Raw genomic sequence first — 26,147 nt, 5'->3', positions numbered from 1 at the left:
TCGACTGGTTAACGTTGTCGCTTGCGGAGCGGGAGACACAGGTTCGCGTCCCGGCCATGGCGACGGTCTCCCAGGCTGCCCCCCGAATTCGCTACAATATAATAGATAGAAGAAGAAAAAAATCCCTACGCAGTACACACAGCCAAAGCCAAGATATACCTGTCTCCTTAGGTAGGCTACATCATCTGTTGTCCGGTCGGTCGCTCGGTTGTAGGTTGAATTGCGGTCTGGAAGAAGAGAAGCGCCGTGTCGGGATTATTTTAAGTGTGAACAGTTTCCAGGGCAGCGATTTTATTTGCATGGTCAGTCACTGATGTTTGTAGTGAAGCTACTGTGGAACGAAGTTCTTTAACTATTTCTTCGCGCATAGTTAGAGCTGTTGTACGAAATTCAGCCATAATCTCTGCCTGTAGCGCTTTCACCTTTGTGCGGACGGGATGCTGGCGATCATTTCGTCCTGAGTGTTCAGCTCCGCCATTTTACCTGTTGTTTGGCTAGCTAGGAGAGGGCTGTCGGTCGGCTTAGTTGACGTGCTGTTTCCACGCGGTTCTTATTTCTTCCGGACATTAAGAATTAATTAGTAGCGAATTACAGCAACAATGTGCACTGTCCCGAGAATTCAATCGTCGTATTTGTTGGAAATATATGAAAGTTCAGTGGAGAGACTTCCGAACACGTCCTCACTCGGTCATGTCAAAACCGGAAGTCTCTAAGAGGGTGTCTTAACAAGCTGTCGTATCAACGTCCAAAGGAATTGAATCAAGTGCAACTGGACTTGGTATATATCCGTGAAGACGTTTCGGCTCTCATCCAAGAGGCTTCATCAGTTCGTGCCTTTCTGACTAGACCAAGCTAGTCTGACTGGTTGGTGATGAAACTAAGATATTTAGCCTCTTTGGAGTTGTTATCAGAGCTATTGATGTCAATAGCTCTTTTGAGTTTCATCGCCAGCCAGTCAGACTAGCTTGGTCTAGTCAGAAAGGCACGAACTGACGAAGCCTCTTGGATGAGAGGCGAAACGTCTTCACGGATATATAACCAAGTCCAGTTGCACTTGATTCAATTCCTTTGGATAACTATGACCTGGATGAATGAGAACATTCACAGACATGTCGTATCAATAGTTCTGTGCGTCTGTCCCAGGGTTTGTGTCAAATTAGTTTGAGTTGACCCATTCAGGAAGTCAGGTTTTCTTTGAAATCCTAAAGCAAAGGCAGTCTCCTTCTTCTAAAGGTCCATGCATCATATCTTATATCAACATATGGCATAGAGGTTTCTCTTTACATTTTGAACTCACAGAATTGAAAGTGACCCGACACTTGATGTGTGCTTAGATTTCAGGTGACAGTGAAGGGGTGTCCAAAAGGGGGAAAGAGAGAGAGAGGAGGAGGAGGAGAGACTTTAGAAGAGGGGGACTGAAGACAAGGAATTTGAACAGGAAAGAGCAAGGGAGGAGACCGGAGGCTGGTGCCACACTGAGGTCCAGTGCAGTTGAGACGTGTCCCCCCAGAGTCCCATCCCTCTCCCCCTCCCCCATTCCACATATCCTCTCCTTCCCCGTCTCTTTTCCTCTGTGTATTTTTCCTCAGCGTTTCCTCTTGCCCAAAGCGTTCATTTATTGAATTATTCCATCCTCTGCTTCATCCATCTTTTCTCCACAGTGGACCACCCACCACCCATCACCCCCTTCACATGGTCTCACTATGTCCCACCTTTAAAATATATCATGGGTATGGCAACATGTTAGTCGATGTCTTAACACCTCTATCGCTGCAGCCAATTTAGATAGCCTTTATCCCTCAAATTCATACCGACATCAGATGATATTCTGGTGAATCACCGGAACCTCTGAATGCCCTCCGTGGTCTGTTAGAGTAATTACAGGTTATATTTTAATTTTACATAGTGAAACTGGAGCCGAACATGCAGCAACTCCCCTCCTGACACCCAGAGAGTCCTCACTTTGTCTCAATCTATTCCTTTGGATGTACAGCCCGCTTCCTTCCACCTGTCCCTTCTTCTTCTTTTTTTTTTTGCAATCCAGCATCCCTGCCAATCAATTGGATCCCCATGACAACATTTCCCACACCATAACCCCCATGAAAAAAAAAACAAACAAACTGGAATTCCGACAGCGTAAGATTGATGAGGGAGAGTCCTGTCAAAGGCCAGAAATTAGATTAGGCTTGAAACACATGCGTGCACACCACACACACACACACACACACATAAACACACACACAAAACATAGCACAGTATCGAGGCAGCAGGTGCTCTTGGTTAAATCTTAATTACATGATCTCTGATTTCTCTAATTGATATGGTAATGACTATGTAATTAATGCAAAAGCAGAAATACCAGCAGCTCCCTTAATGAATGGATTTATTTGATTAGATATCCTCCTGCATATTTATGCATGTTGGTATACGGGACACAGTGAGTGAGATGAAATGGTTGTTTGTGACTTGTCACAGCGCTGCTACCAATGCAGTGGCTACGTTCCTGGGTGAGACAGAATGAAAACCCAAACACACCAACCCAGCAGCCTACAACAATCCACGGTTAGCACATAACAGCAGAAAAAGACACAATCGCTACTTCATAATGGCCACGTGATTTTATTTAGGACCACTGAAAATTGTACTCAGCAGGGGGAAAATATATGACGTTCTACTTTTTCACAGGTAGGTGGCACTCTGGGGTTGTTTTATTAACAGGAGGCTCTGTTCAGCGTATACGTTACGATGATCACTGGGTTGTAGGCCCGGAGCCCTGCAATCCAAATTAATAAACCATGTATGGTAACTTTACAAATGGTTTGGCTATGTGAAAGTGCTATTAGTCAAATAAGTAGCTCTAGAGCTTTAAATATGAATGGAAGGCAGTCCTTAATTTTTAAGTTATTGTAATAAACTGTTATGCGTTTTCTCTCTCTCTCTCTCTCTCTCTCTCTCTCTCTCTCTCTCTCTCTCTCTCTCTCTCTCTCTCTCTCTCTCTCTCTCTCACACACACACACACACACACACACACACACACACACACACACACACACACACACACACACACCAAACGGAGACGTGCTGAACACACTTCAATATGGGTAAAGCGGCATAATGATAAGTAGATTCGGACCCAAATGTAATTAGGTTTCCTCTGCAATCCCAGCAGCGCCTTGACAGGAGGGAAAAGAGCAGCTATTTGGAGAGAGTTTCTGGTATGCCTAAGTCGCCTTTTACTGATGAGAAATGATTTGTCACACCAATCTTTCCCTGCTGCTTTCTGACATAAAATATATATGTCTCTCCCATCCACACTGCTTATTCTTGCTCGCTGGCTGGAGGGACATTTCCTGGCCGACCAAGTGAAACCACATGTTGGGCCTGACCAGGTGTGAAAAGGAAAGGACCCCAGGCCATTCCTTCTATCTCTGACCATTCTTCTCCACAGCCACCACACAAACCCCAGACGTTAATATTGTCCTGACAGCCATTCCTCACACTCTTCTGTGAAAGAGAGAGCCGAAGTCAAAACATAAAAGATGAGTGACATTTCGTATTGGCTAACGGCTTCACTAAGGCAGCATTAGAGCAGCATTTTGCACTCCATGGTACATTCTTCATTGCACCCATCAATTCCTTCCTGCACCTACCAAGGGCAATAACTAACTCATGCAATAATCTTTGCAAGAGGAGCTGTGTAAAATTATTTGCTGCTACACAATACTACAAGCTTCATGCCTCATATAACCGGTCTTATCATATCCAACTTGGGCTATAGTACACCCATTTTGTAATACTTCTAATATTGCTCATACTTGGATCTGCAGTCTTACTTAAATTTCAATACTTATCTTGCTACTTCTCTTTCCTTGCAGTGTGCATGTGTATAAGCCTGTTATGTGTAACTGACAGCAATGTACCACGTCCAAATTCCTCATATGTTATCAGACTTGGCCTATAAAACTGACCCTGACTCTGATTTATATCAAATAAATGTTGTTTTGTTGAATTAATGGAGACTTATTAATCTCCCAGAATTCCGTAGTGGTCATAATTCAGTTTAATTGGTTGTCACGTCTTTTTTTTTTCTATCAGGATGTTTTTGATAGGTCTTTAACTCAGATCAATAGTCTGACACTTCACTCAGGTCTAACAATGACGAGGACGCAGGACTATCTCTCTTAAAGAGGAAGGCCGTTGAAAGACCACTGAATGACCCAGTGTGCACCAAGAATAAATAGGCGGCAACTAATCATTAACAACCACACCGAAGTAAAAAAAAAAAGACTGATTTGTTAGATGTGATGACAAATGTGTTAGACGTCTTGAGCCAGCAAATACTTTGAAATGTACCCACAAACATTTTTTAGCCCCCCCCCCAAACACACTCTCTCACACACACACAGATGGTTCAACTAATTATTGGGTGCTTCATATCCAGAACTACTGATAACACAAACCTGAGCCTGGAGTGTTCGGTTACACGGGACATTTTGGGGCCCGTTGGCTCGAGGAGAGAGACAGATATGAGAAAGGTTGATATCATTAATGAACGGTGGAGTGGTAGTTGGTTAACTAACTGACCCTCTGAATAATGTGTTTCTTACGGGGGCACTTGGGCCATGGTTGATGGATGGCCTTACAGAAGCCGGGTCAATTAGCCAGGCTGGGTTTCCCTCCGTGTCGGCTGCAGACACCACTTTGAGGGATCCCACGACTGTCACTGGGCGTGACTGTAATTAATCACTAGCGTGGGGCCTTCTCACCTTCCATGCAAAAACAGCCAATATGGCCAAATTAGGTCCACACTTCTTTAATCTTGCTAGTTGTTAATATTATCAAAAAAATATGTCTTGATATGAAAGTGTCCTTACAGCTATGTTGGCCATTTGGTAAAGTTAGAGATTTGTTTGACAGTCCCTAATCGTGTCTGTATAATTCAGTTAAAGATCAAATTCAATTTAGAAGAAAAAAACAACAACCATATATTACATTAAAATGTTTTTCCCGGTCGTCTTCATTATTTTTATTTGTGCAATTCAAAGAGATGAAATCAGCCACAAGTTCGGCATCAGGATGGCCTTCTTTCCAAACACACCTGAGAAGACGGTGAGGGCATCATAATCAGTACGCAAGCCATCACATGCAAGTTGTCCTGTTGCCTTTATGATGGACATTGTTTTTTGATTAATTGACTTAAACTGGTTTTCATCGCACCAAGCTATTGCTATGCATTTCTCTCTCTCTCTCTCTCTCTCTCTCTCTCTCTCTCTCTCTCTCTCTCTCTCTCTCTCTCTCTCTCTCTCTCTCTCTCTCTCTCTCTCTCTCTCTCTCTCTCTCTCTCTCTGTCACTCACTCACTCTCCCTCTCTCTCGCTCTTCTCGCATATATAAGCGCCGCACGCACACACACACACACACACACACACACACACACACACCAAAATCACAGATTGAGAGGGAGGAAGGGACAGAGACGTCACCCTGTTTTCAGAGAAGATACTTCTGTGGTGTGGACAAAGGCAGTGGGCTGACAGATGAGGTTTGTGTGTGGGGGCAGGGGAGCTATGTGCAGCCACTGCAGCCTTGCATGCATGTGCGCGTGTGTGTGTGTTTGTGTGTGTGTTTGTTTGTTTGTTTGTTATAAAGTGTGTCAGTGAATTTGTTCATGTGTTCATGCACCTGTGTGTGTGCGTGTGTGCACGTGCATGCCTGTTTGTGTATATTTGTCTTTGTGTGTACGAGTTTGCGCACACTTGATTGTTTGTATGTGTGTATACTTATACAAGTGTGTGTCTGTGTGTGTGTGTGCATGTGTTTTGTTGTGTGTGTGTGCGTTTGTGTTTTGTTGTGTGTGTGTGTGTTGCATGTTGTGTGTCTTGTGGGGGGGGGGTCTCATGGGGCAGCTCTCTGTCTGTCCCATCTGCCACCCCACTCTACTGACACCCAAGGGAATGGCATAAGGGGTGGAGGATTCATTTTGGAAAAAGGGACGTCGGGTGCGATGGTCTAATGGGCAACAATACAGGGTTTCCGCACTAGCCAAATGCAGACGACTGTGGCTGCATGCTTCTAAGCCAGTCTACCAATCTACTTGACAAAACAGCAGTCTACCCCTGTCAAGCTCTGCCTCAAACTACCTAATAAGCGAAGCACCCCCCTAAAATCATGCCTTAAAATGAGGAGGGGGTGTTCCATTTTACACACACACACACACACACACACACACACACACACACACACACACACACACACACACACACACACACACACACACACACACACACACACACACACACATATATGTGCACACACAGACGACAGTGCACACACCCAGGGCTAATGTCAACCTAATGCATGGCCATGCAATGGCCAGAGGGCTAATTGGGTATATAAACACAAACACATCCCATGAGAGAGGAAGAAGGGAAGGGTGTATTTTGTGCAATAAGCTCCCCTCTCTCTCAGTATTGTATGAAGCCTCGCTACAACAACATACTACTGCAATATAACTTGAGCCTTGGGCATCACAACTTTAGCAGTTTAGATAATGAGACATGACATGGTTTTGCTGTCATCCATCCACAGGCAACGGTAATGTAAACGTGCTTCTGAAGATCTGTGTAGTACAATGTAAAATAGCCTAGTGACAGGTGGTATCGTCTCCTCTCTTTATCCTGATTGTGATCAGAAGACAGTAAATTGCGCCTGTGATGCTGCAACCAAAACAACAACAACAACAAAACAGTCATGTGGAAGAGGAGCATATGGCTCCTGTACCACTGGGCAGAAGGAGCACTCAGTAAGATGAATACCGAGGTGTTGACAACAAAGCTGAATTTAACTTGTCAAATTAATAGCATACCAAGGGAGAGAGAGAGAGAGAGAGAGAGAGAGAGAGATGTTGATGAGGAGGAGGAAGCAGCAGCAGCAGCCTTGGCTTCTCTGCCAAGTGCCACTTGATGGTGACAAAGACACCATGACACACAAAGGCTTGCTGGTGCGGCCACATCGCTGAGAGTGTCAGCCTTTTGAAGTCCACACCTCTCTCACGCCAGCGCTTGGCTCAGTTGCTCAGCCCCTGTCTGTCCATACACGAAGCGCACCGCCACACACAGACATGCATGCTGCATCCAGCGGCTGTTGTATCCCACCCCCTCACTGCTGTGAGCGCCGCGTTAATGAAACAGTTGCTGTTTCCTGGCATAACATTAATTACCCGATCAAAAAAGAGTGGGTAATTAACTGCCCTTCTTTACCCGTGCTAATTACATTAGCAGAGAAGGGCCATTACAAGGGAGTGAGAGAAAGAAGAAGTGCAACAGAGAAAACGATGAAGGGGTTCGAAACAAAGGCCGAAAAGGGGAAAGGAAGAAAGGATATGCCTTCCTGTGCGTGTATGCATGTAGAGAGGCAGTGGGAGGGAAAGAGACAGAGAGAGAGAGAGAGAGAGAGAGAGAGAGAGAGAGAGAGAGAGAGAGAGAGAGAGAGAGAGAGAGAGAGAGAGAGAGAGAGAGAGAGAGAGAGAGAGAGAGAGAGAGAGAGAGAGAGAGAGAGAGAGAGAGAGAGAGAGGGAGAGGGAGGACATGGTAGACTCGTGGTTCTCACTGGGGCCCCCAGAGGCTCGTTCCTCAGAGAGAAGGAGGCTTACTGAAGAGGAGAGAAACGGGGAGGGGGGGGGTCGTTGTTTATCTTGACATGCTCTACTCAGTCTTTAACGCTTGCATCACAATTAAGATGCTGCGGCTCATCAGCTATGTATACAAAACAGCAAGCTGCACAGGTGATGGGCACAGTCAGAAATAGCTCGGCACAGTCTTGAGATTTGGAGGCACGGAGAAAAATCACAACGCCAAAGGGTGTTTAGAAGAATCGTAGCATGTGTATGGTAATGGATATGTTTACTGTGTTTAATTCTCCTCTAGGTTAACTCACGTGACAAAGAGAAAATAAATTAATAAACCAGCTAGACATTTTGCTATATAGAGCTGTGTGTAACCTAGGGCCTAAAATAACTAACTAAAACCAGTAGGAGTGATTTTTTTTTTTGGCTTATGTTTTTTTTTTATTTGGAGCACAAAATATAATTACACCTTGAGATATACAAATCACATTTGCAACAGTTTTTGTATCGTTTCAAAGGAAGATGGCTTAAGAAACATAATATTACAACTGCTAATTATCTTTAAATAAATAAAGGCAACCCAACACTAAAAACAACTTTGCAGAGGATGTCTGTCGTCTTCTCTGTACGTACGCTCTTTGCTTTCTCATCCTGAGTATGACGCCCATATCGTGTCAGCACAGTTCAATAAATATGAACACTTGCGCAGGTTAATGAAGACCCATCATGTCCCTGTTTTTCCCTTTTTTTTCTTCCTCTCTTTGTGCTTCCAAGTCCATCAACTGCACTGCATGGTGACTAGAAACAATAAAGTTATTTTGCTTTTCTCAGAGTCGTATATTGTCAAGTTTGCAAAGTGGAACGAATCATTATCAGGGCATCACTGTCAGAAAGCATGCATAAACATGAAATTAAAAAGAAGAATAAGTAATTGTGCCTGTAAAGCAAGAACATTCACATGTTTTTATTATGAGCATAACATCACCTTTGTTATGCAATAAACTGCATATTGGCCAAGTTTTATCTCAAATAAAATATGTTAAGGTTTATTTTGCTCTCTGTGAAAATCCACCATTTTCCATCAATTTGGCAATTACAATGGAAATGCAGAGGAAACCTTGTGTTGACAACAGTTGCAAAAAAAAAAGACCACATTTATAAAACACATTTATATTATTCCCTAAACTAACAATAATAAGTTAAATTGCTTGTTCTTAAATAAATCAATATATGAATTCCTTTAGTAATAAGCCTTGAGGCAAAGAGTTTTCCCTTGTAAAACCTTAAAGATCAGAACAAAAAATAAAGGGTCTATTATTCTGGAATGTAAATTGCCTTCAAAAAGTCTACTACAAAAAAAAAACCTCACGCTAACCGACGGACAATGTACACACATGCCTTTAATGGTGTCCATACAGAGACAAACAGCACCCAGTGTGTAGTATCACAAGTGTCCATCCTCCAACAAGGCTCAGTGCTCTCACATTGAATCCCATACATCTCTGGCAGAGATTTTGGGCAGGTGGTGAAAAAAATCAAATCCTGCACGTGGGCCAGAGGTAATAAGGATGCTTTTGAAGTTTGTGGGGGAGATTATGACCTGTTTCCCTCTGCCTTTCAAAATTAGAGATGCCTCATGAAGCACCCAGCACTATGGTCCGCTCCGGCAGTGTTATCTAAGGAGCGGTTGCTGTCTTTGGAGCTGTTGTGGGTGAAGTAATCTCCTCTGTCTCTGGAGTGGGTGGCTGGTCTTTGGACATTTCGTACCCCGTGCTATTCATCCAGCTGGATGAAAAATGGACTAACAAGTGGCAGGGGCTCGGGGAGGGTAAATATGTGTGGTGGCTAGATCAATGCTCCGTGCTCCCTGCCCTCTTAGTGCCATGAGAGGGGTTAAGTGGGGTGGTGGTCTGGGGTAGATTGGGGTGGGTGCTTTGCTACATCGGGGGAACAACCAGGCCCGCCATTGCTGGAGAGAAAGAGAATATACAAAATCTGTGATTCTGCTCAATCAGCCTATGTTGCATTTCTGTATATCCATGAACAGGCCATCCATTTGCTTTCTGATCTCGAGGCAAGCTTTTCTTTTTTGAGTCTAGGTCAAGTGGTTAGACTGCATTTGTTAGTTCAGAGAGCGGGGTCAGATAGTGAGTTGGGTGGCTACCTCTGAAGCTGTTCCCCCCTGAGGCAGGGCAAGCAGGGGATGGGGAGCCCTGGGGCCTGAGGACGGGTGCAAAAGCACTCTTCTGTTTGGCAGCTGAGGGGAAGGATGAGAAAGGCAAGAGAGAGGACGAAGAGCTGGAGCCTCCTGGTATAGTGGGGCTAGACGGCATTACTGTTGAACAGAGAGTAACAGCCATGATGTTAAGGTGACATGTGTAAACATCAGGTTAGTAATCTGTGATTGATAAAAAAAAAAGGTCATTCTAACGGCATAATGTGAATTTATAGTCAACTGGAAAATACAGAAGTGGAAGAGATAATGGTTGTCAATACCATAAGGGGAGCCCGTGGGGGAGGCGCTGCTGAAACCAGGGGACCCAGGTACTCCCAGGCTGGTCATGGGCACTGTCCCGTACCCTCCTGTCATTCCTCCACTGCCCCCATAGCCTGACTGTTGAGGGGTGGAGGCGGAAGGGTAACCCCGCGGGGACAGGCTGCTGGAGTTACGAATGTATCCTGTGGAACAGGGAAGGTATCGGGTCAGAGGTGAGTGACATTAAATAGCAGTGGATGGTGAAGCATTGCATTGTTAATGATGTATTCCTCTCACCCTGGCTGCTCTGGCCTGGTTCTCCAATGCTGACGCCTAGCTGGGAAGGATAGGAGCCCAGTCCCATGACGCTGCCATGGGCTGGTGAGCTGGGCAACGCCTGCAGCTGACTGTGAGGACGAGGAACACTGTAGAGAGCCTCAGCAATGTCCGCTGCACGCTTCAGCAGCATGTCCTACAGGGGGGAGAGAGAACAGTGGTTATGAATGCTTCTCTCTCTCTCTCTCCCTCTCTTTAAAAGACACTCACAGAGAAGACAGGCTAAATGGAAACACAGAATCCGGGTGCATATTTCTCCTTGCTGATTGATTTCCATACAAACCATAAACGGCTTTAGAATGTCTGAAACCAAACTAAATCTATTTTACAGTTGTTGTTTCTTTTCTAGCCAGTCATAATGTTAACATTTGTACATTTGATCATTCTCGCCATTGTCAGCAGACTTTACAGTGGTGAGAATGCATAAACATGTCAAGATTTGGAGCAGATAGGGAAAGACTTTGCTTTGCCCCTTATATACCAGGATGCTCTATGTGTATTGATAAGAGCAATGTCATTTTACAAGTGCTGGGAATACAGTGCCAGAGCTTTCTGCAGCCCACCTGATTACTGTGAGGGTTTCCATACAGGGCCTCCACAAGATCAGCCGCTCTCTTCAAAAGCATCTCCTTCAAAGAATGAAATTTACATCAGATTCCAGTTTTACAAAGACTGTAGCAAAATATCTCAGAGAATCATTATGTGCATGGTTGCTTTTCATTTAGGAGCATTTTACCTTAGCTAGTTTGTCTGGATCACCTGGATGTCGAGGAATGACCTTTTGAAGACGCTGGAAACCGTAGTCTATGGTTGGCTCATTCAGGGCTAAACGCAAACCACACACACAGTACATCAAAGCTGGGTCATACATCATCCAAAGTCTAGACTTGAGAACCTCCTGACCTCTAGATAACTTCAGCTGTATTATGAAGTCTGGAGAAAGTGCATGATGTTCTCACCTGTGTAGATGAAGCGCCCGGGTGCTCCTTTACAGAACTGCTTGGATTTGTAGGACAATGTGACCTCCACGACCCCGGGGATGTGACGAGGAGGTGTCTGGACACGGATGGCGTGGGGCGTGATCAACTGAGGGAACAGGGCAGAGACTATCACAAAATAGCTACAAATAATATCCCATCCCCACCCACCGCCCCACCCCAGTATATATCCAACTGTACATGTGGGCTAATATAACTCTCTGGAAAGATAAATATGTATTAGACAGCTCATAAATCATCCCAATAATGAGACAAGCCATATGCCATATATTTCATTTCACAATATGCTTTAATCTATACCAGTCATTAGTGCAATGTTTTGAGGAGCATCCCTACCTCGCTCCCACACCAGCATGCTGCCAACACCACCTGCAGACCGTCAAAGAAGTTCTCTCCAATTACAATGACCATGGCCCCACCGGTGGTCCAGCCTTCACTGGGGCTGATGGCTTTTATACAAGGGGTGGCTGGAAAGGGAGGCAAGACAAGGTTAACTCAATTGGTAGATGTTTCGTTAGGATTCATACAGCATTTACTGAGGTTATTCTAAACATTGATGATGAGGTGGGATGATGATAAGGCACATAGTGGTGGAAAGAGAAGTGCCTCACCATACTCCATAGCGTTCTCCACTGACTCGCCTGGTTCAAGTCTGCGGGCTCTCCGGCCATGTTTTGAGTTGTTGTGGACAAACATGTTGTCAGACACCGCTAGTACATGGCCATCCACACTCACAGTACTGGACAAGACCACCTGTAAGAGAGGGCAGAGTCACCGTAAAGGAAGGGAAGGATACATGAGAGCATATGTGTATGACTTTGGCACCAGGCTACAAGTCCCAGTTTCCAGTTACAGCAGCAAAGTCCCTTGATGACAATTTGTTTTGGCATACAGATGATAGCAATATTTCTCAGTAGGTAATAGGACATCCCTGAGATCTTCATTGTACAACTAGACTCCGATGATGACACTCCTCACATACCCCGCTCCCTCTTCAAGGCTCCGTATGGCCTTGCTCCCCCCTCGGAGCCCTTGCTCACATTTTCAGTCCAGCAGCACACAGCGCTCTGATCCTTTTCTGCTCCTGATCCCTCAATGACACCAAACATATGGACTGAATCTCCCATTTTTAACTGGCTGTTAAAATAGTGGATGATATATAGTTGCCCTAATTTGATTTTCTGGCCACAGCATGTGTGTGTCCCTTCCAACATCTGCTCCATATGGATAACATGCATACAAAATATGGGAGTACTGTGTACATGCAGGGTATGCTGTATGGATATGAAGGGATTTTAATGTCATTTCTGTGGCCGATGATTAATATAACCGCCTGTTGTGAGCATTTTTTTTTATGTGAGAGGGAACGGTGCTATCAAAAAGAGCATTCACCGATAAAGAGGGCAGTCCGAGTATGAAACATTTCACATCTTGCATCTTGTAAAAACAGAGAGCAAAGATAAAACCAAGCACTAACTCCAAATACAAACACATGGCAGTAATTTTCTTGGTGAAGAGAGACACAAGAGGAGCAAAAGAGAGAGAAAGTGAAAGTGGCATATGTGCTATAGGTGGTGGTGGAGGAGGAGGAGGAGGAGGAGGAGGAGGAGGAGAGGAATCTGAGGGAAAACAACTGTAAATTATCGATCAAGCAGCAGCAGACTCCTGTCCGGCCCTGATCGCCTTTAACCTGAAGATGAGGGCCATGGAGCGCCAGTGTGCTCATAACTTCTCAGCATGTGTCACAATGCAGGAGTTAAAACAAACAAGTGGTGGAAGACATGCGGAGCAAGAAGAAGGGGAGAAGGGCGAGTGAGAGGGGTAAAGGGAGGAGAGAGAGAGGCAGAGAGAGAGGCAGAGAGAAGGGGAATGCCAGACAGGGGCCGCTGGTGCTGAAAGACAGCAGAGGAAGTGAGGCGGGAGTGTCCCCTGTGACCACTTCCTGGGTCACGGAGCATGACCTCCTCCATCTGGAGCCAATCACTCAATTCTTGACAACTTCCTGAAACACCTCAACCTATTTCCTGCCTGTCTCCCCCCTCGTCTCTCCCATACATCTAACCCCTTTCATTTTTCTTTCCATCTCCCTGTCTCCTTATTGATTTTTAACTTTCACCTTTACCTTATACCTCAGTATGTTCCAATGGAGAGATTACGCCAGAGCCTCAGACTACCGTTAGGAGAAACTGCCATATCAACTCTACCTTGCCCAGACTGCATTAAGGAAAAATCCCAGTTTCTGAAAGTGGAGGGACAGCAGGGCAATGTGGGTCCAACAACTTATTTATTTAAATACAGTACGATTATGTGAATCCTATAAATATTTTTCATTATAATCCTATGCAATGCTCAGTTACTCGTCTCACATAAAAGCACATCTCTTGTATTCATACCTGAAATCTCCTCATGTCCCTTGGGTTCCCTGCTGTCTTCAGACAGTTCTGGTTGCATTTCAGGAAAAACTTCAAGAAAAACCTGCGGCGATAAATAAAAGCATAAAGATTTGTACATCAACGGCTAAAACATAACAAGAAAGAATTTTGTGCGATTATTTGCTGCCCAGCAATAGAGAATCATGACTCAAAAAAGACATTAATTATGGTTATGAGATACATCGTGTGTGTGTGTGTGTGTGTATGTCTTTTGTCTGTGGGTGAACATGCATGTATATGATTACAGCTCTAACATCAATCTCGGCTGTTTAGTTCAGTATTAGAGTCAATGTTATTACTCTTTAAATCAAGTGATGAGAATTTGAAGCATAGTCCAGTGAAAAGCACTGCTGTGTTTCAAAGTAAACTAGAGACAGTGATGTATGCCAGAGGACTCTGGGGACCGTGGTATCCCGCAAAGCCGTGTTTGAACCCCCACATGGGATTGGTAAGAGAAACATAGAAGAGACAACTACAGAGAAAGTGAAATGAGGAGGTGGAAAGAGGAAAGGTATCAATAGAGGAAGAGTGCGGGTACTGACGTTTGGTGGAGGAAGAATTTCTGTTTTCCATGTAATATGTGTCTCATTATGTATGTAAGTTTACTTTGGAGTTTAATAGAATGTGGAGACAGAAGAAAAAAAAGACAGAGAGAGAGAGAGAGAGAGAGAGAGAGAGAGAGAGAGAGAGAGAGAGAGAGAGAGAGAGAGAGAGAGGAGAGAGAGAGAGAGAGAGAGAGAGAGAGAGAGAGAGAGAGAGAGAGAGAGAGAGAGAGAGAGAGAGAGAATGCTGATAGCCTCTTCAGACCAAAGCGGACCTGAGAGAGAGTGGAATAAATGGGAGATGGGGAGACTATGGAGAGAGACTCCAAATCCCAGGTGTACACAGTTCAGGCAACACAGCCTGCTGCCATAGCAACGCGGATCTGCCGCAATCCAAAGTCCCCATGCTGAGAGGCAAAGGCAGAGATGGGAAAGAGAAGGCAACAACAAGAACACATTCCATCACAGAGAAAAAAGGGTGTGTGTGTGTGTGTGTGTGTGTGTGTGTGTGTGTGTGTGTGTGTGTGTGTGTGTGTGTGTGTGTGTGTGTGTGTGTGTGTGTGTGTGTTGGGGCGGTTAGCAGAGGAAGGACTTCTGCAAAGAAGAGACTTGGAGAGTTGGGGACAAGAGAGGTACTAAAAAAAGTCAGGTGGAGATGAGATTAGGCAGATGAAGACAAAACTCCTGGAGAACTGAAACCGTAGATAAGCATGTTTGCACAAATTAGAAAAAGGAAAAATAGACTTGAAATTGAGTCACAGCTGTGAGGTAAAAATGACGGTCTGCAAAAATATTGCAAAGGCCCTGTTGTCCACCTTCACTAACAGTAAATATGACTCTGGGTTGATTAAAAACACCCATTAATGTTCCAATTAAACAAACAATGGCCACAAAGAAGAAAAATGTTATCAGGGGAGGCAGCGGTTTTTGGAGCTTGTTGGGTTGCTCCAGTCCCACCCACATTGTTCTCTTTGCAAATATAAGTCATCTTAATGGAGAGATGTTGTTTGGATAGGGACTTCATATTGGCCTCATAGCCAGAACCCTCCCATTGAATACCAATCTCTCCCTCACTCTGTCAGCCTTTCTTCACTCTTCTTCCATCACTCCCTCCAGCTTCCTCCCTTGTGAACAGGACCTTAGCTTGCAACTAGCACTCTGTTCCAAAACCACGTCCAATATTTCTGATTTGAGCTATTTCAGCTGAGGACAATCAATATTGTTGTTGGCAGAGGGTGATTATAATTTATCAGTTAGAATTTGGTCCTCCAACCTAAAAGCTTTGCTAGGTCTGGGCTCAGGTGGAAACATGCAAAAGGGCACATCAGCCCCCCCCCCAACCACGTCCTGCTTCGATCTATTTTCTCATCCACAGCTTTCTCTCCTTCCGTTCCTTACTCCTGCTAGGCAAAAACTTGTTCTCATACTCCTATATCTATATGAAATACATAAAATCAGAAATGAATGTGTAATGCAATCTTTGCTTGGAGTATAAATAATGCTTCCTTTCGTAATCCTGCAGGATAAACTGAAATGTTTATCTGACACGTTTCATTGATTAGCATCATTGCAGGTCAAACAATATGTATAGAATATCCTGGGACAATGAATACAACATTTTAGCTTAATTCAAAACTTAGAGAGTTAATTTCTAACAGCATTTCAACCACAGTTCTGGGCTTAATGGAGGTGGGCATGGTCTGGGCCTGAATGACTCACACCCCCCCCTTGCCATCGGCTCTTTAGCCACGTTAAGTTCAACAGCCAACGCTGACCACATACTCCTGACTCATGTTTGGGAAAAAATTATACTGAAGATGAGCTTCAGATTGCTGAATCACAACCATGTTGCCAGGAGGTCACATACATAAAGCTCATCCTGCATGCACTCACTTTCTCAGGGTCCCTGACCTTGTTTGTGGACTTCTCATCATTCCCTGTTAATATGAAATCAGATTGCTCACACACACACACACACACACACACACACACACACACACACACACACACACACACACACATATACACACATGCATGCATGCATGCATGCACACTCTAATAAAGTGACACCCCCACCTTTGCCCCCCCTTCCAAAAAACCCATTCAGTCAACTTTTCACCCCCCTCAGTTCGGACGCACACAGCTGCAAATGCTGAAATTAAAGCGAGACATTGACGCATAAATTAGCATGCATTAGCCGCTTCCCCCTGCCCACTTAACATGCAAATCTCCCAGCCCGTCGCCTCGCACCTTCTGCCACACATTCATTGCTGAATTATAATTAGACTAATCTTGCATAATTAATAAGAAGTCGAGGACCCTCTGTTTTTCCCCCCCTTCACCATTGTGGCTGCAAAGTTTAATATTGCTGTTGTTTGTTTTTGTTTGGTAATGTAATACACCCACACACCTCCCCATCCACGGTGAAGAGATGAAGAGAGCATGCACAGAATCTGAGGTGATCTCCGTGTCAGAGGAAACTGCAGAGGAAAGTCTGCTTTCATGAAACTCCTTTTCTATAACATGTTTTTCTTTGTACATTAACTATTCTATCCAACGCACAACACTATCCACTTAATTACCAAACTGTCAAGACAAACAGCAAATAAGGCTAATGGGACGCATTGTCGGAAGTCATAAATGTGTGCAATGTTGAATATTATTTGTTGTAGACGACAAATGAGACTATATTAAGACGTTTCTTTTAACCACTATTTGGCTTTTTTGTTAATGCATCTGTGTAGTTACAGTTGTGCTTTACTTCGTGTATGTACGACATGTAAATGAAAAAGGGTCACAACAAACCACCAAAAGTAAAATCTTCCATTTTATTTGTCCTACAATAATCACTTAAATAAGGCTGAAAGAATTTAATGAAGCATCTTGCGGCTGTCTGTTTTGAAAATCCAGCAATAATATGCACAACTGGCAACACCAACCCTCCACAAAGTCCCGGACAACAGGAAACACAAACAAAATGCAGGCCCAGGTCTTAAAACTCGGGATCATTTTCCACACTGGCACCACCACTGGCACCACAGGGAGCCTGGATTTTCCTTTCTGTCTTCCCTTCTGTATCTCTGTAAAGGCCTCCAAATCCCCTTTGTCTGCATCTGCTTCAGTTCCCAAGACTAAACACTGGCCACGCAGCATGAGGCGGCCGTCCCAATGGTGACAACTTGCTTAACTGAAATCGGTTGAAAAAAGAAAAAAAGAAAAAAACAATCCGCAAGTCATGACTCGGACAACAGCAGCAGAGATTCAGCTCTGTAATTGTTTCTCTCCCCAGTGTGGGACCTCTGTTTCACATTGCTCGCTGCTTTGAAGCATCTGTTACGCATAAGTGCTGCACACAATGCTTTACATATGGCCTTAATCAGGCAGCAAGCACCTACACAGCAAAGAACCCCTAACAAAAATTTTCATAGGCATTCATCAGCGCTAATCACTGTTGACATAAACTGCCTTTTCACCTAGACATAAAACAAATCGTCCTCTGCGCTCGTTGTAAATGGACGTTTACTGGTAGCAATGGATCTTAAAGCAGTGATGCAAAAGGCTTTGTCCCAAGTTAGAAGTACGACGAGCGATGTCCCTCTCCATCTTCAGGTTTAGCATCAGCCAACCAAGGGTTGGGGAACCGAAGCAATGATGACACAACTATTTTCAAATTGAAATGTTTGGAATTTGGTAAAAAAAGAAAAAGAAAAAGCTGAGTATAATCGGCAGGGGTGTGGGGATTTTCAAGACTGGCAGACGAAAAGGGGCCCTGTTATCCATTGAAGAGAGAGAAGTGAAAAGGTGCAAGAGGAGAGAGATGGAGCGACAGATAAAGAACTGGTCTCCCCCCTGGGCCAGTCACTGATCTCTAGATGACGGACATGAGGGCTGTAGGAAATAAGGAGAGAGGTAGTGAGAGAATGAGAGAAACTGTGTGTGAGAGAGAGAGAGAGAGAGAGAGAGAGAGAGAGAGAGAGAGAGAGAGAGAGAGAGAGAGAGAGAGAGAGAGAGAGAGAGAGAGAGAGAGAGAGCGAGAGAGAATGTTGATGTCCTGTACTCAGAGCCATCACTCATCAGACATCCCTTCCATCACCCCTCCACCTCCCCAATCCCACCCTGAAAAAGCAAAACACTGTCCTGACATGGTGGTGTGTGTGTGTGTGTGTGGGGGGGGGTTAAGGGAGGAAAATTAGGAAACCAGATGTGAAGCATTAAAACATACTGACATAGTGAGGGCCTTCCTCTGCCACAATCACACACTGACAGCACTAACTCAAAAACAGTCACGAGTGCTCACAGACATTCATGTGTGTGTGTCACAATCTGCACGTGTGACGCACAAACACATGCAAGGCCCCACAAAACACACACATGCATGGACACGTTCATGTTTGCAAACATACATGTGCAAGCAAGACCGTATGCTCAACTACACGAAACCCTATACATTAATATCCAAACATATAAACACACACACACACACACACACACATACTTGATAGCTGATGAAAAAATGTCTAAAAATCACACAAACACTACTCCAAAGCAAGTCTCATGTAATTGCTGTGGCGTATGGTGAGCAGGTAAGACGTGGGGAAGCTGGTGCTGGCCGAAAACTGTTTCACGCTAAGGTAGAAACCGACAGATGGGCCGCCACACATCAGTGTTTTGAGATGCATTTAATTAGTATATTTACCGGGGCTAAGGAAAGGATGGGGGTAGGATGGAGGTGTTTTGTTTTTGTCCATGGGGAAAGTTGTGGGGGTAGGGGGCAGGGGCGTGTAATAAATACCCCCGGACCCAGGTCCCTGGCAGACTGGAAGCTAGACTGGTCACCAGGGTTAACACCCGGGGCACATGACCTTTGACACTGCTAATGGGGCACAGAAAACCCTCCACGAACTGATACCCCCTCTGTCGCATACCACCAGAGGACCTTTCACACCAGCCTCCTCCCACTACCACCCCCTCCCCTCTAAAACACACAGGGATATCACATCTTCAGCTTCACTCACCGTCCACTAACAAACTTCACGTAGTCAATCTGATCAGACAAATGCTTCGCTTGTTGCTGTAGGCTACCTATTCCTGATACACGTCCCATAACCAGCTTCTCATTAGATTTGACATAATGGTTATTGTCATGCTTTTGAGAGGATTTTCTAAACTTGGCTGTTGTATTGTCTCCCTGTTTGCATGTGCTCCTATTCCAGATTACCACAGTGTATAAATCTGGAGTGAACTGGTGCCTGATCTGAGGATTGAATGAGTTGAAAAACAGTGCGCTGCCTCTACCCGCGTGCTGACGAGGGGAGATTGATGGGTACCACAGGCTGACCGTTTAATCTGTGGTAGCAGAAATAATGTACAGACATTCTTGGTAGGCATGTAAGGGATCGACAGTGACTGGAGTAACAGAAGGAAACGAGGACGGCTTTATAGATTTGTCTGGTGGACTGGACGTGGTCCTGTGGCCTCGTCTCCATTGCCTGCTAAGCTGGCCTCACTCCTGCAACCTCAGCGCCAGCACCAGCCCACCTCTAAACTTGAGAACTGTGACAAAGCCAAACATTTAAACTCATAGCGCTGATTTATAGAGCTTGGTAGTGCTGTAAAACCTTCAGGCTTGCCACCACAAAAGGGGCCGAGGTGCAGCAAACAGAGGGGGGGAAAGGGGATGGGAGGAGATCGATGGGACAGAGACAGAGGGGCCAATGAAGAGTTTCAACAAGCTTTCTACTGGGTGCTAAAATGTTTTACAGCAAAGCCACCACCTCGCTGGTAAATGCTTTAATGGTTTAAGTTAATATCATGTTTGAGCTTTCCAGTTTTAAGCAAAAAGCAGGGAATGCATGCAGAATGGTAGCAGGCAGGGTCAAACTGCCAGATGCACGGATATGGACGGATATTCAGACTTGGAAGAACATGAATTCACAACCAGGACAGGGAATACAACTCCCATCCGTGGCCTGACCTCTCCCAGCATGCTCAGCATGTCCTGAGGGACAAGAATTCGAAATATACTCTCGTAACTGTCAAACGAAGACATTTGGCACCCACCACAACTGGGAAGACTTCAAACATACTTAAAGGTTATCCACAATTCACTGGTGCTCTTTTCCCTTTCCCATCATGCTTTCAACCAAGCCGCCAATATTAGATTTACCAATAATGTGTGTATATAACAAAGCACAACGCAAACCTTCTCAAAGAGGAACGAAGAGCCTGAGCCGGATGCCACAGAGAGGCAGAGGAAAGAGTTGCAACAAGAGAACAAGAAGAGATGTCTTCTTAATTAGCCAGTAATGATAAGATCTGACAAACAACATCTGTTTCTAGAAGTGGGGGGGGGCAGTGGAGGTAGAGAGAAGGAGAGAGCAGGAGGGAGAGATAGGAAGGAGAGGATGAGAGAGAGAGAGAGAGAGAGAGAGAGAGAGAGAGAGAGAGAGAGAGAGAGAGAGAGAGAGAGAGAGAGAGAGAGAGAGGAGAGAGAGAGAGAGAGAGAGAGAGAGAGAGAGAGAAGCGGCTGAGAAACCTGTGAAGCCTAGACAAGAGGGACCTGCCTGTAAGAAAGTAAAGGGATGGGGGTGGGGGGTGGGTTGTTGTATAAGGGAGGAAACGCCGTGTAGCGTGACACAATAGAAGAACGGAGGATGAGAAGTATAACAGCAGACAGTGAGAGACAGACAGAGGAGAAAATTCTGACAGGGTTGAGGAAGTCCAGGAGCTAGGACGAATATGACAGACAGAGGGAAGAAAACAGATCAGAATGAGAAGAGGGAGAAAGAGAGAGAGAGAGAGAGACACACACACACACACACACACACACACACACACACACACACACACACACACACACACACACACACACACACACACACACACACACACACACACACACACACACACACACACACACACATGCAGGGTGAGCTGGATAATGGTACTAGAGAGAGAGCGCAAGAGAGAGAGGGGGGGAGAGAGAGTGGAGGGCAGGGAGGAATGGAGGGAGAGGTGGAACGTGTGAAGAGACGGGTATGGAATCATTCTGAGGTCCAGGGTGCTGTAATTTACTGTCTGTGGCTAATCCACAGCAAATGTGTGCAGGGGAGGACAGGAGAGAGAAGGGTAAGGGAGAGCTAGAGGAGCAGTGGAGGGATGGAGGGCACTGTGGGGAGGCCAGGGAGACTGCTGGGACACTCAGCATGCCTGCTGGGAGCCTGTCAACGGTCACATCACCCCCCTGCCCTCAGTCCTGACGGATTCATCAGGACCATTAGATATACAAACACACACACACACACACATGCGTGCATGTGCATGTGCATGTGCATGCATGACACATTTAAAGACATTAAAATTCTCAAATTGCTGCTTGTTTGTCTTTAAAAATTAGGTTCCTTCTATCATGTGTAAACCAAAACAGACATCTGTTGCACAAACGATCTATATACTGCCAGCATCAAAACACATAAAAAACAAGTGCAGGAAAACTATCTATCTGCTCCATTGTACCCAAACTTCATTTCTTCCCACATCATCCACCAGCCTTTTCCTCACTCTTTTCATACCAGAATCCTCTTCCTTGGGCCACCATGACATGAGTGCAGTTTTAGATATCAGTTAATGGTCTGTGATGTTACCCAGCTATACTTATTTGTAATGGGATTGTGGTACAGTGAGAATTGTCTGTGTGCAACAGGCTTATCTTCTGTAGGAATAACAGGCATCTGTGACATTTAGCGACTGGCTCTCAATATTTTTAATTTTTTTAATTTTTTAATTTTTTTGGGATACTGCAGATGTGTTTATATTGGTGTTTGGGGATTTTTTTTCTTCCAAAAAGTTAAAGGAGAGGAAATATCAGAGGAACCTGAGTCTGCCCTGGGAAATAGATTCTGTCCAGATTGCTGATAAACAGACAAATAAACAAACAATGTCCAACTACTTGCGGGGCCGCCCCAGCACCAAGGGAGCATCGTTAAGTCATTAGTGAAATTTAAGACCTCAACACAGTCAGTTGACCAACCCCCCCCCCCTTCCCCAAAATAAATGAAAATTTGATGCTCCACCACACAACACTAGCTTCCAGCCAAAGGAAACAACTCCTGTTTCTAAATATTTCTGCTAGGTAGACTCTTACTCCTTAAACATATAAACACACGCATAAATATCCTGATTATACTGACTACAGAGATTTCCTCAAAATAATAAATGTCAAATACAAACATCTCACATCTCACAGGCAACTGCAAAGACATCCCCCCACCGCCCACAACACCCTCTAAACACAACAACCACCACAGACATTCACAACCACCACACACACACAAGCACACACAAGCACACACACACACACACACACACACACACACACACACACACACACACACACACACACACACACACACACACACACACACATACACACACGATTTGCTCACTATCTGAAGTGCCCTCTAAATCACATTAATCTCCCCCTGCTGATACACAGAGTACCCCCTATTTAATCTCTATGCTGCTCAAGCAAAGGTGAACCCTATTAGTCCACAGACAAATGGGAGGGTTTGTCCCAACCACTCCGGGAGTGTGGGCCTATTCAGAATGCTTTTTAGCCACCCCTTGAAACTCCTCATCTAGCCCCCCATCCTCTCTCCACTCCACCCACCCTAAATTCCCCAGTCATTCCTCCACATTAGCCCATTTGCAGTCCATTCCCATTTCCTGTCAAAACATTTCTCCGCAGCACTCCATTTCCGACAGCCCCCTCTGCGGACTGTCCCAAAGAAAACAAGCCAGGCCTGTTCCTAATGTCAGGGTTCAAGCCGCAACACCCAACACTGCCCAAAGCAGAGCAAAGGTGACAAAACAAAAAACTGGGTTCCTAACCTGTCACTCATGATACACTTCCTGGGCACACTGGGGCCCTGGATCTTCCTGGTTCACATAAGACAACGTCACAAAAAGCCCGAGGCTCACAAAAGGTCCCCAAACTCATTCTCACAAGTCTGGTGTCTGAGTGGAGTGCTAGCTTTTTTAAGCAATACCTGTCAGTGTATTTGATATCCCAGACATTGCATCTACTCTCCCTGTCTGTCTGGGTGTCATTCTCCCTCTTCTGTTGCCCCCTGGGAGGAGCCACCCCCCCAGTCCTGTGCCAACTGCTCAGTGGTCCAGCCTGCGTGCTGCTCCACTGTGTGAGGCGGTGTGCACTGGAGCCTCAGGGCCCTGTCGCCACGCTGCCTGGCCCTCTGTGTGAGGGGCTCTCTGACAGAGGGTGAGGAGGGACAGCCCACTACTAGCCACCAGGGAGAGACCTTTGACAGGGGACTGAATGGACCAGCGTGTATGTGTATGTGTGTGTTTGTGCCTCTGTGTGTCCGTGTGCATATATTCTGCATCCATAAGAGACAGGCAGTCGATGTCAATATGTATGTATATATACCTGTATATGCAAGATATGTAATTGCATGTGTCTATCCAGCAACACAATGGTCTTGTGTGTTGCTTTCCCCACAGTGGATTTCTAAAAGCAAGTTGAAAGCCATATCTAAAACCTTAACATTTTGCAAGATTGTGTGAAGCCAGAAAACAATGGTTGTTCTGGAAGTGCCTGGGATTTGTTGGCTAGAAGACTAGGCATGCTTCTGGATCTCAAAGTGGGATGAGTTTGAATGGATGGCTTAAAATGGTGCTGATCCGTGTAATTCGGGCTACATCCCCATTGCGGCACCACTTTTAGCTGTGCATCCCGCTAGGTATGGCTGACTAATCTTCAAAAGCACCATCTTGATGAAAGCGTTAATGGTGGCAGAAGCACAGCTTGCCCAGTGTCAACAAAACACAAGGAGCAAGGGGTTCACCGGTAGAGCTAAATGAGAATCAGGATTGGTATTATGAGAAACAATCTCTTAAACTGACATTGTTGTCTCAAACATAAAACTCTCAAGTGCATATATGATGACATAAGAGGGCTGCCTGGCAGCAGTACTGATTATGCGGCTGGGAAAAGGAAGGAATTCGACCCCTGACATAGTCCAAAATATGTTGCTGTTCTTATTCTTTGGCTGATAGTTTGATGTTCTTTTTCCCAAAGCCTGACTCCTTCTCTTTTCCTGGGGCCTGTGTTGGACAATCAGTAAAACTGGTGTTCCCCATCACCAGAGGTATAAGAGGCGGCTAGCTAGTTCATCCAGAGAGCATGGACGAGTCAATCAAACCTTCTTTTTTTTTCTCCCCAATTGTATCTGGCCAATTACCCCACTCTTCCAAGTCGTCCCGGTCGCTGCTCCATCCCCTCTGCTGATCCGGGGAGGGCTGCAGACTACCACATGCCTCCTCCAATACATGTGGAGTCGCCAGCTGCTTCTTTTCACCTGACAGTGAGAAGTTTCACCAGGAGGATGTAGCGCATGGGAGGATCCAAAGGAGTTGAATCAAGTGCAACTGGACTTGGTATATATCCGTGAAAACGTTTCGCCTCTCGGATGACCTGGATGAATGAGAACATTCACAGACACGCATGGGAGGAGCATGCTATTCCCCCCAGTTCCCCTTCCCCCTGTGAAGAGGTGCCCCAAAGACCAGAGGAGGCACTAGTGCAGGGACCAGGACACATACTCACATCCGGCTTCCCACCTGCAGACACAGCCAGTTGTGTCTGTAGGGACACCCAACCAAGCCGGAGGTAACACGGGGATTCGAACTGGTGATCCTCATGTTGGTAGGCAACAGAATAGACTGCTACGCTACCTGGACACCCCTAGCTCAATCAAAGCCTGACACAGGCAGTACACAAATATTCAAAAGTACCAGAACATCCAAACCAAGCCATTATAAGCCCTGCATGCTTGTATTCCATACATTTAAGGGTTTATAAGGGTAAATAAAATAAAGAGCAACAGAACAACGGATACTAAGATAAACAGGTGGATGGACAGTAACGGTGAAACAAATGGTCAGACCGCCACACCGAGATGACAAGGTGGAGGTCGAAACTAGCCATTCCCATACAAATTAAATAATGATATATGAATGGCTTACTGTCAAACTGCCCAGACAGCCTTAATCCATGAAGGCCCATAAAAATGGCTACATTTTTACTGCGCCAACATTTGTCGACAGGGTAGCCTCGAGTAGCCCCATGGTTGGATCAACCAACTCATAACCACAAGGTCTCGGATATTTCCAAACAATCGATCAGTATATGAGAACAATCCTCAGATAACCGAGGACTTCAGTTACTAAACTGATGGATTTCGTCTGACATTAAAGGTGTCTTCGAGACATTGATTAAGGTTCAAATATAGGCAGTTTGCATCACTGTGATGATTACATGATGAAAAAAAGCCCTAAAGTACAGGCGCATAACTAAAATTAAGACTACAAACAGGTCAATATAACTCAAAACCTAAGATTAAGAGCTATAGATTCCTTTTAGCCTGTCAGCTCTGATCCATTGTACAAATAGTAGGATTCACATTCAGGCATACAGCCAATATAAACACTTGAGATGGTACTAAACATACAATTATAGCACAGATGTATTATTAATGTGGCCTAAATGATTGGTTGTGTTTTTGTTTAGTCTTACGAAAGCGAATCCTGATGTATCTTGGTCAGTATTTGTGGGACGGTCTCTTCTGAGAGTAGGGGGAGGGAATCGCCATATTGACGACATTGGAAAATTCCCATTGATTATTCTCCTTTTCTCTGAGCGCCGGCTTGTTAAAAAAGACCC

The 26,147-nt window shown here is 45.0% G+C and overlaps 1 protein-coding gene across 4 annotated transcripts in view; it reads right to left on the bottom strand.

Moving 5' to 3' along the window:
* Window positions 1–8,052: 8,052 nt before the first annotated feature.
* ebf2 (EBF transcription factor 2) overlaps window positions 8,053–26,147 on the bottom strand; it is a 34,145-nt gene continuing 16,050 nt past the window's right edge. For 2 of the 4 annotated variants that reach the window (XM_056277648.1, XM_056277797.1), the window contains exons 7-16: window positions 13,827–13,908; window positions 12,045–12,186; window positions 11,770–11,900; window positions 11,395–11,521; window positions 11,172–11,260; window positions 10,999–11,064; window positions 10,397–10,571; window positions 10,120–10,302; window positions 9,788–9,958; window positions 8,053–9,592 (exon numbers count right to left, since the gene is read on the bottom strand). In XM_056277648.1, coding sequence (XP_056133623.1) covers window positions 9,561–9,592; window positions 9,788–9,958; window positions 10,120–10,302; window positions 10,397–10,571; window positions 10,999–11,064; window positions 11,172–11,260; window positions 11,395–11,521; window positions 11,770–11,900; window positions 12,045–12,186; window positions 13,827–13,908 — 1,198 coding nt within the window. In that variant the 3' untranslated portion in view covers window positions 8,053–9,560. Of the gene's footprint in view, window positions 9,593–9,731; window positions 9,959–10,119; window positions 10,303–10,396; window positions 10,572–10,998; window positions 11,065–11,171; window positions 11,261–11,394; window positions 11,522–11,769; window positions 11,901–12,044; window positions 12,187–13,826; window positions 13,909–26,147 lie in introns of those variants that run through there. The other 2 variants (XM_056277569.1, XM_056277725.1) reach the window with 1 other exon arrangement.

The sequence above is a fragment of the Lampris incognitus genome, chromosome 1 (assembly GCF_029633865.1).
Source record: "Lampris incognitus isolate fLamInc1 chromosome 1, fLamInc1.hap2, whole genome shotgun sequence".
In the NCBI taxonomy this organism is placed as follows: domain Eukaryota; kingdom Metazoa; phylum Chordata; class Actinopteri; order Lampriformes; family Lampridae; genus Lampris; species Lampris incognitus.
This window is presented reverse-complemented; position numbering and strand designations above follow the sequence as displayed.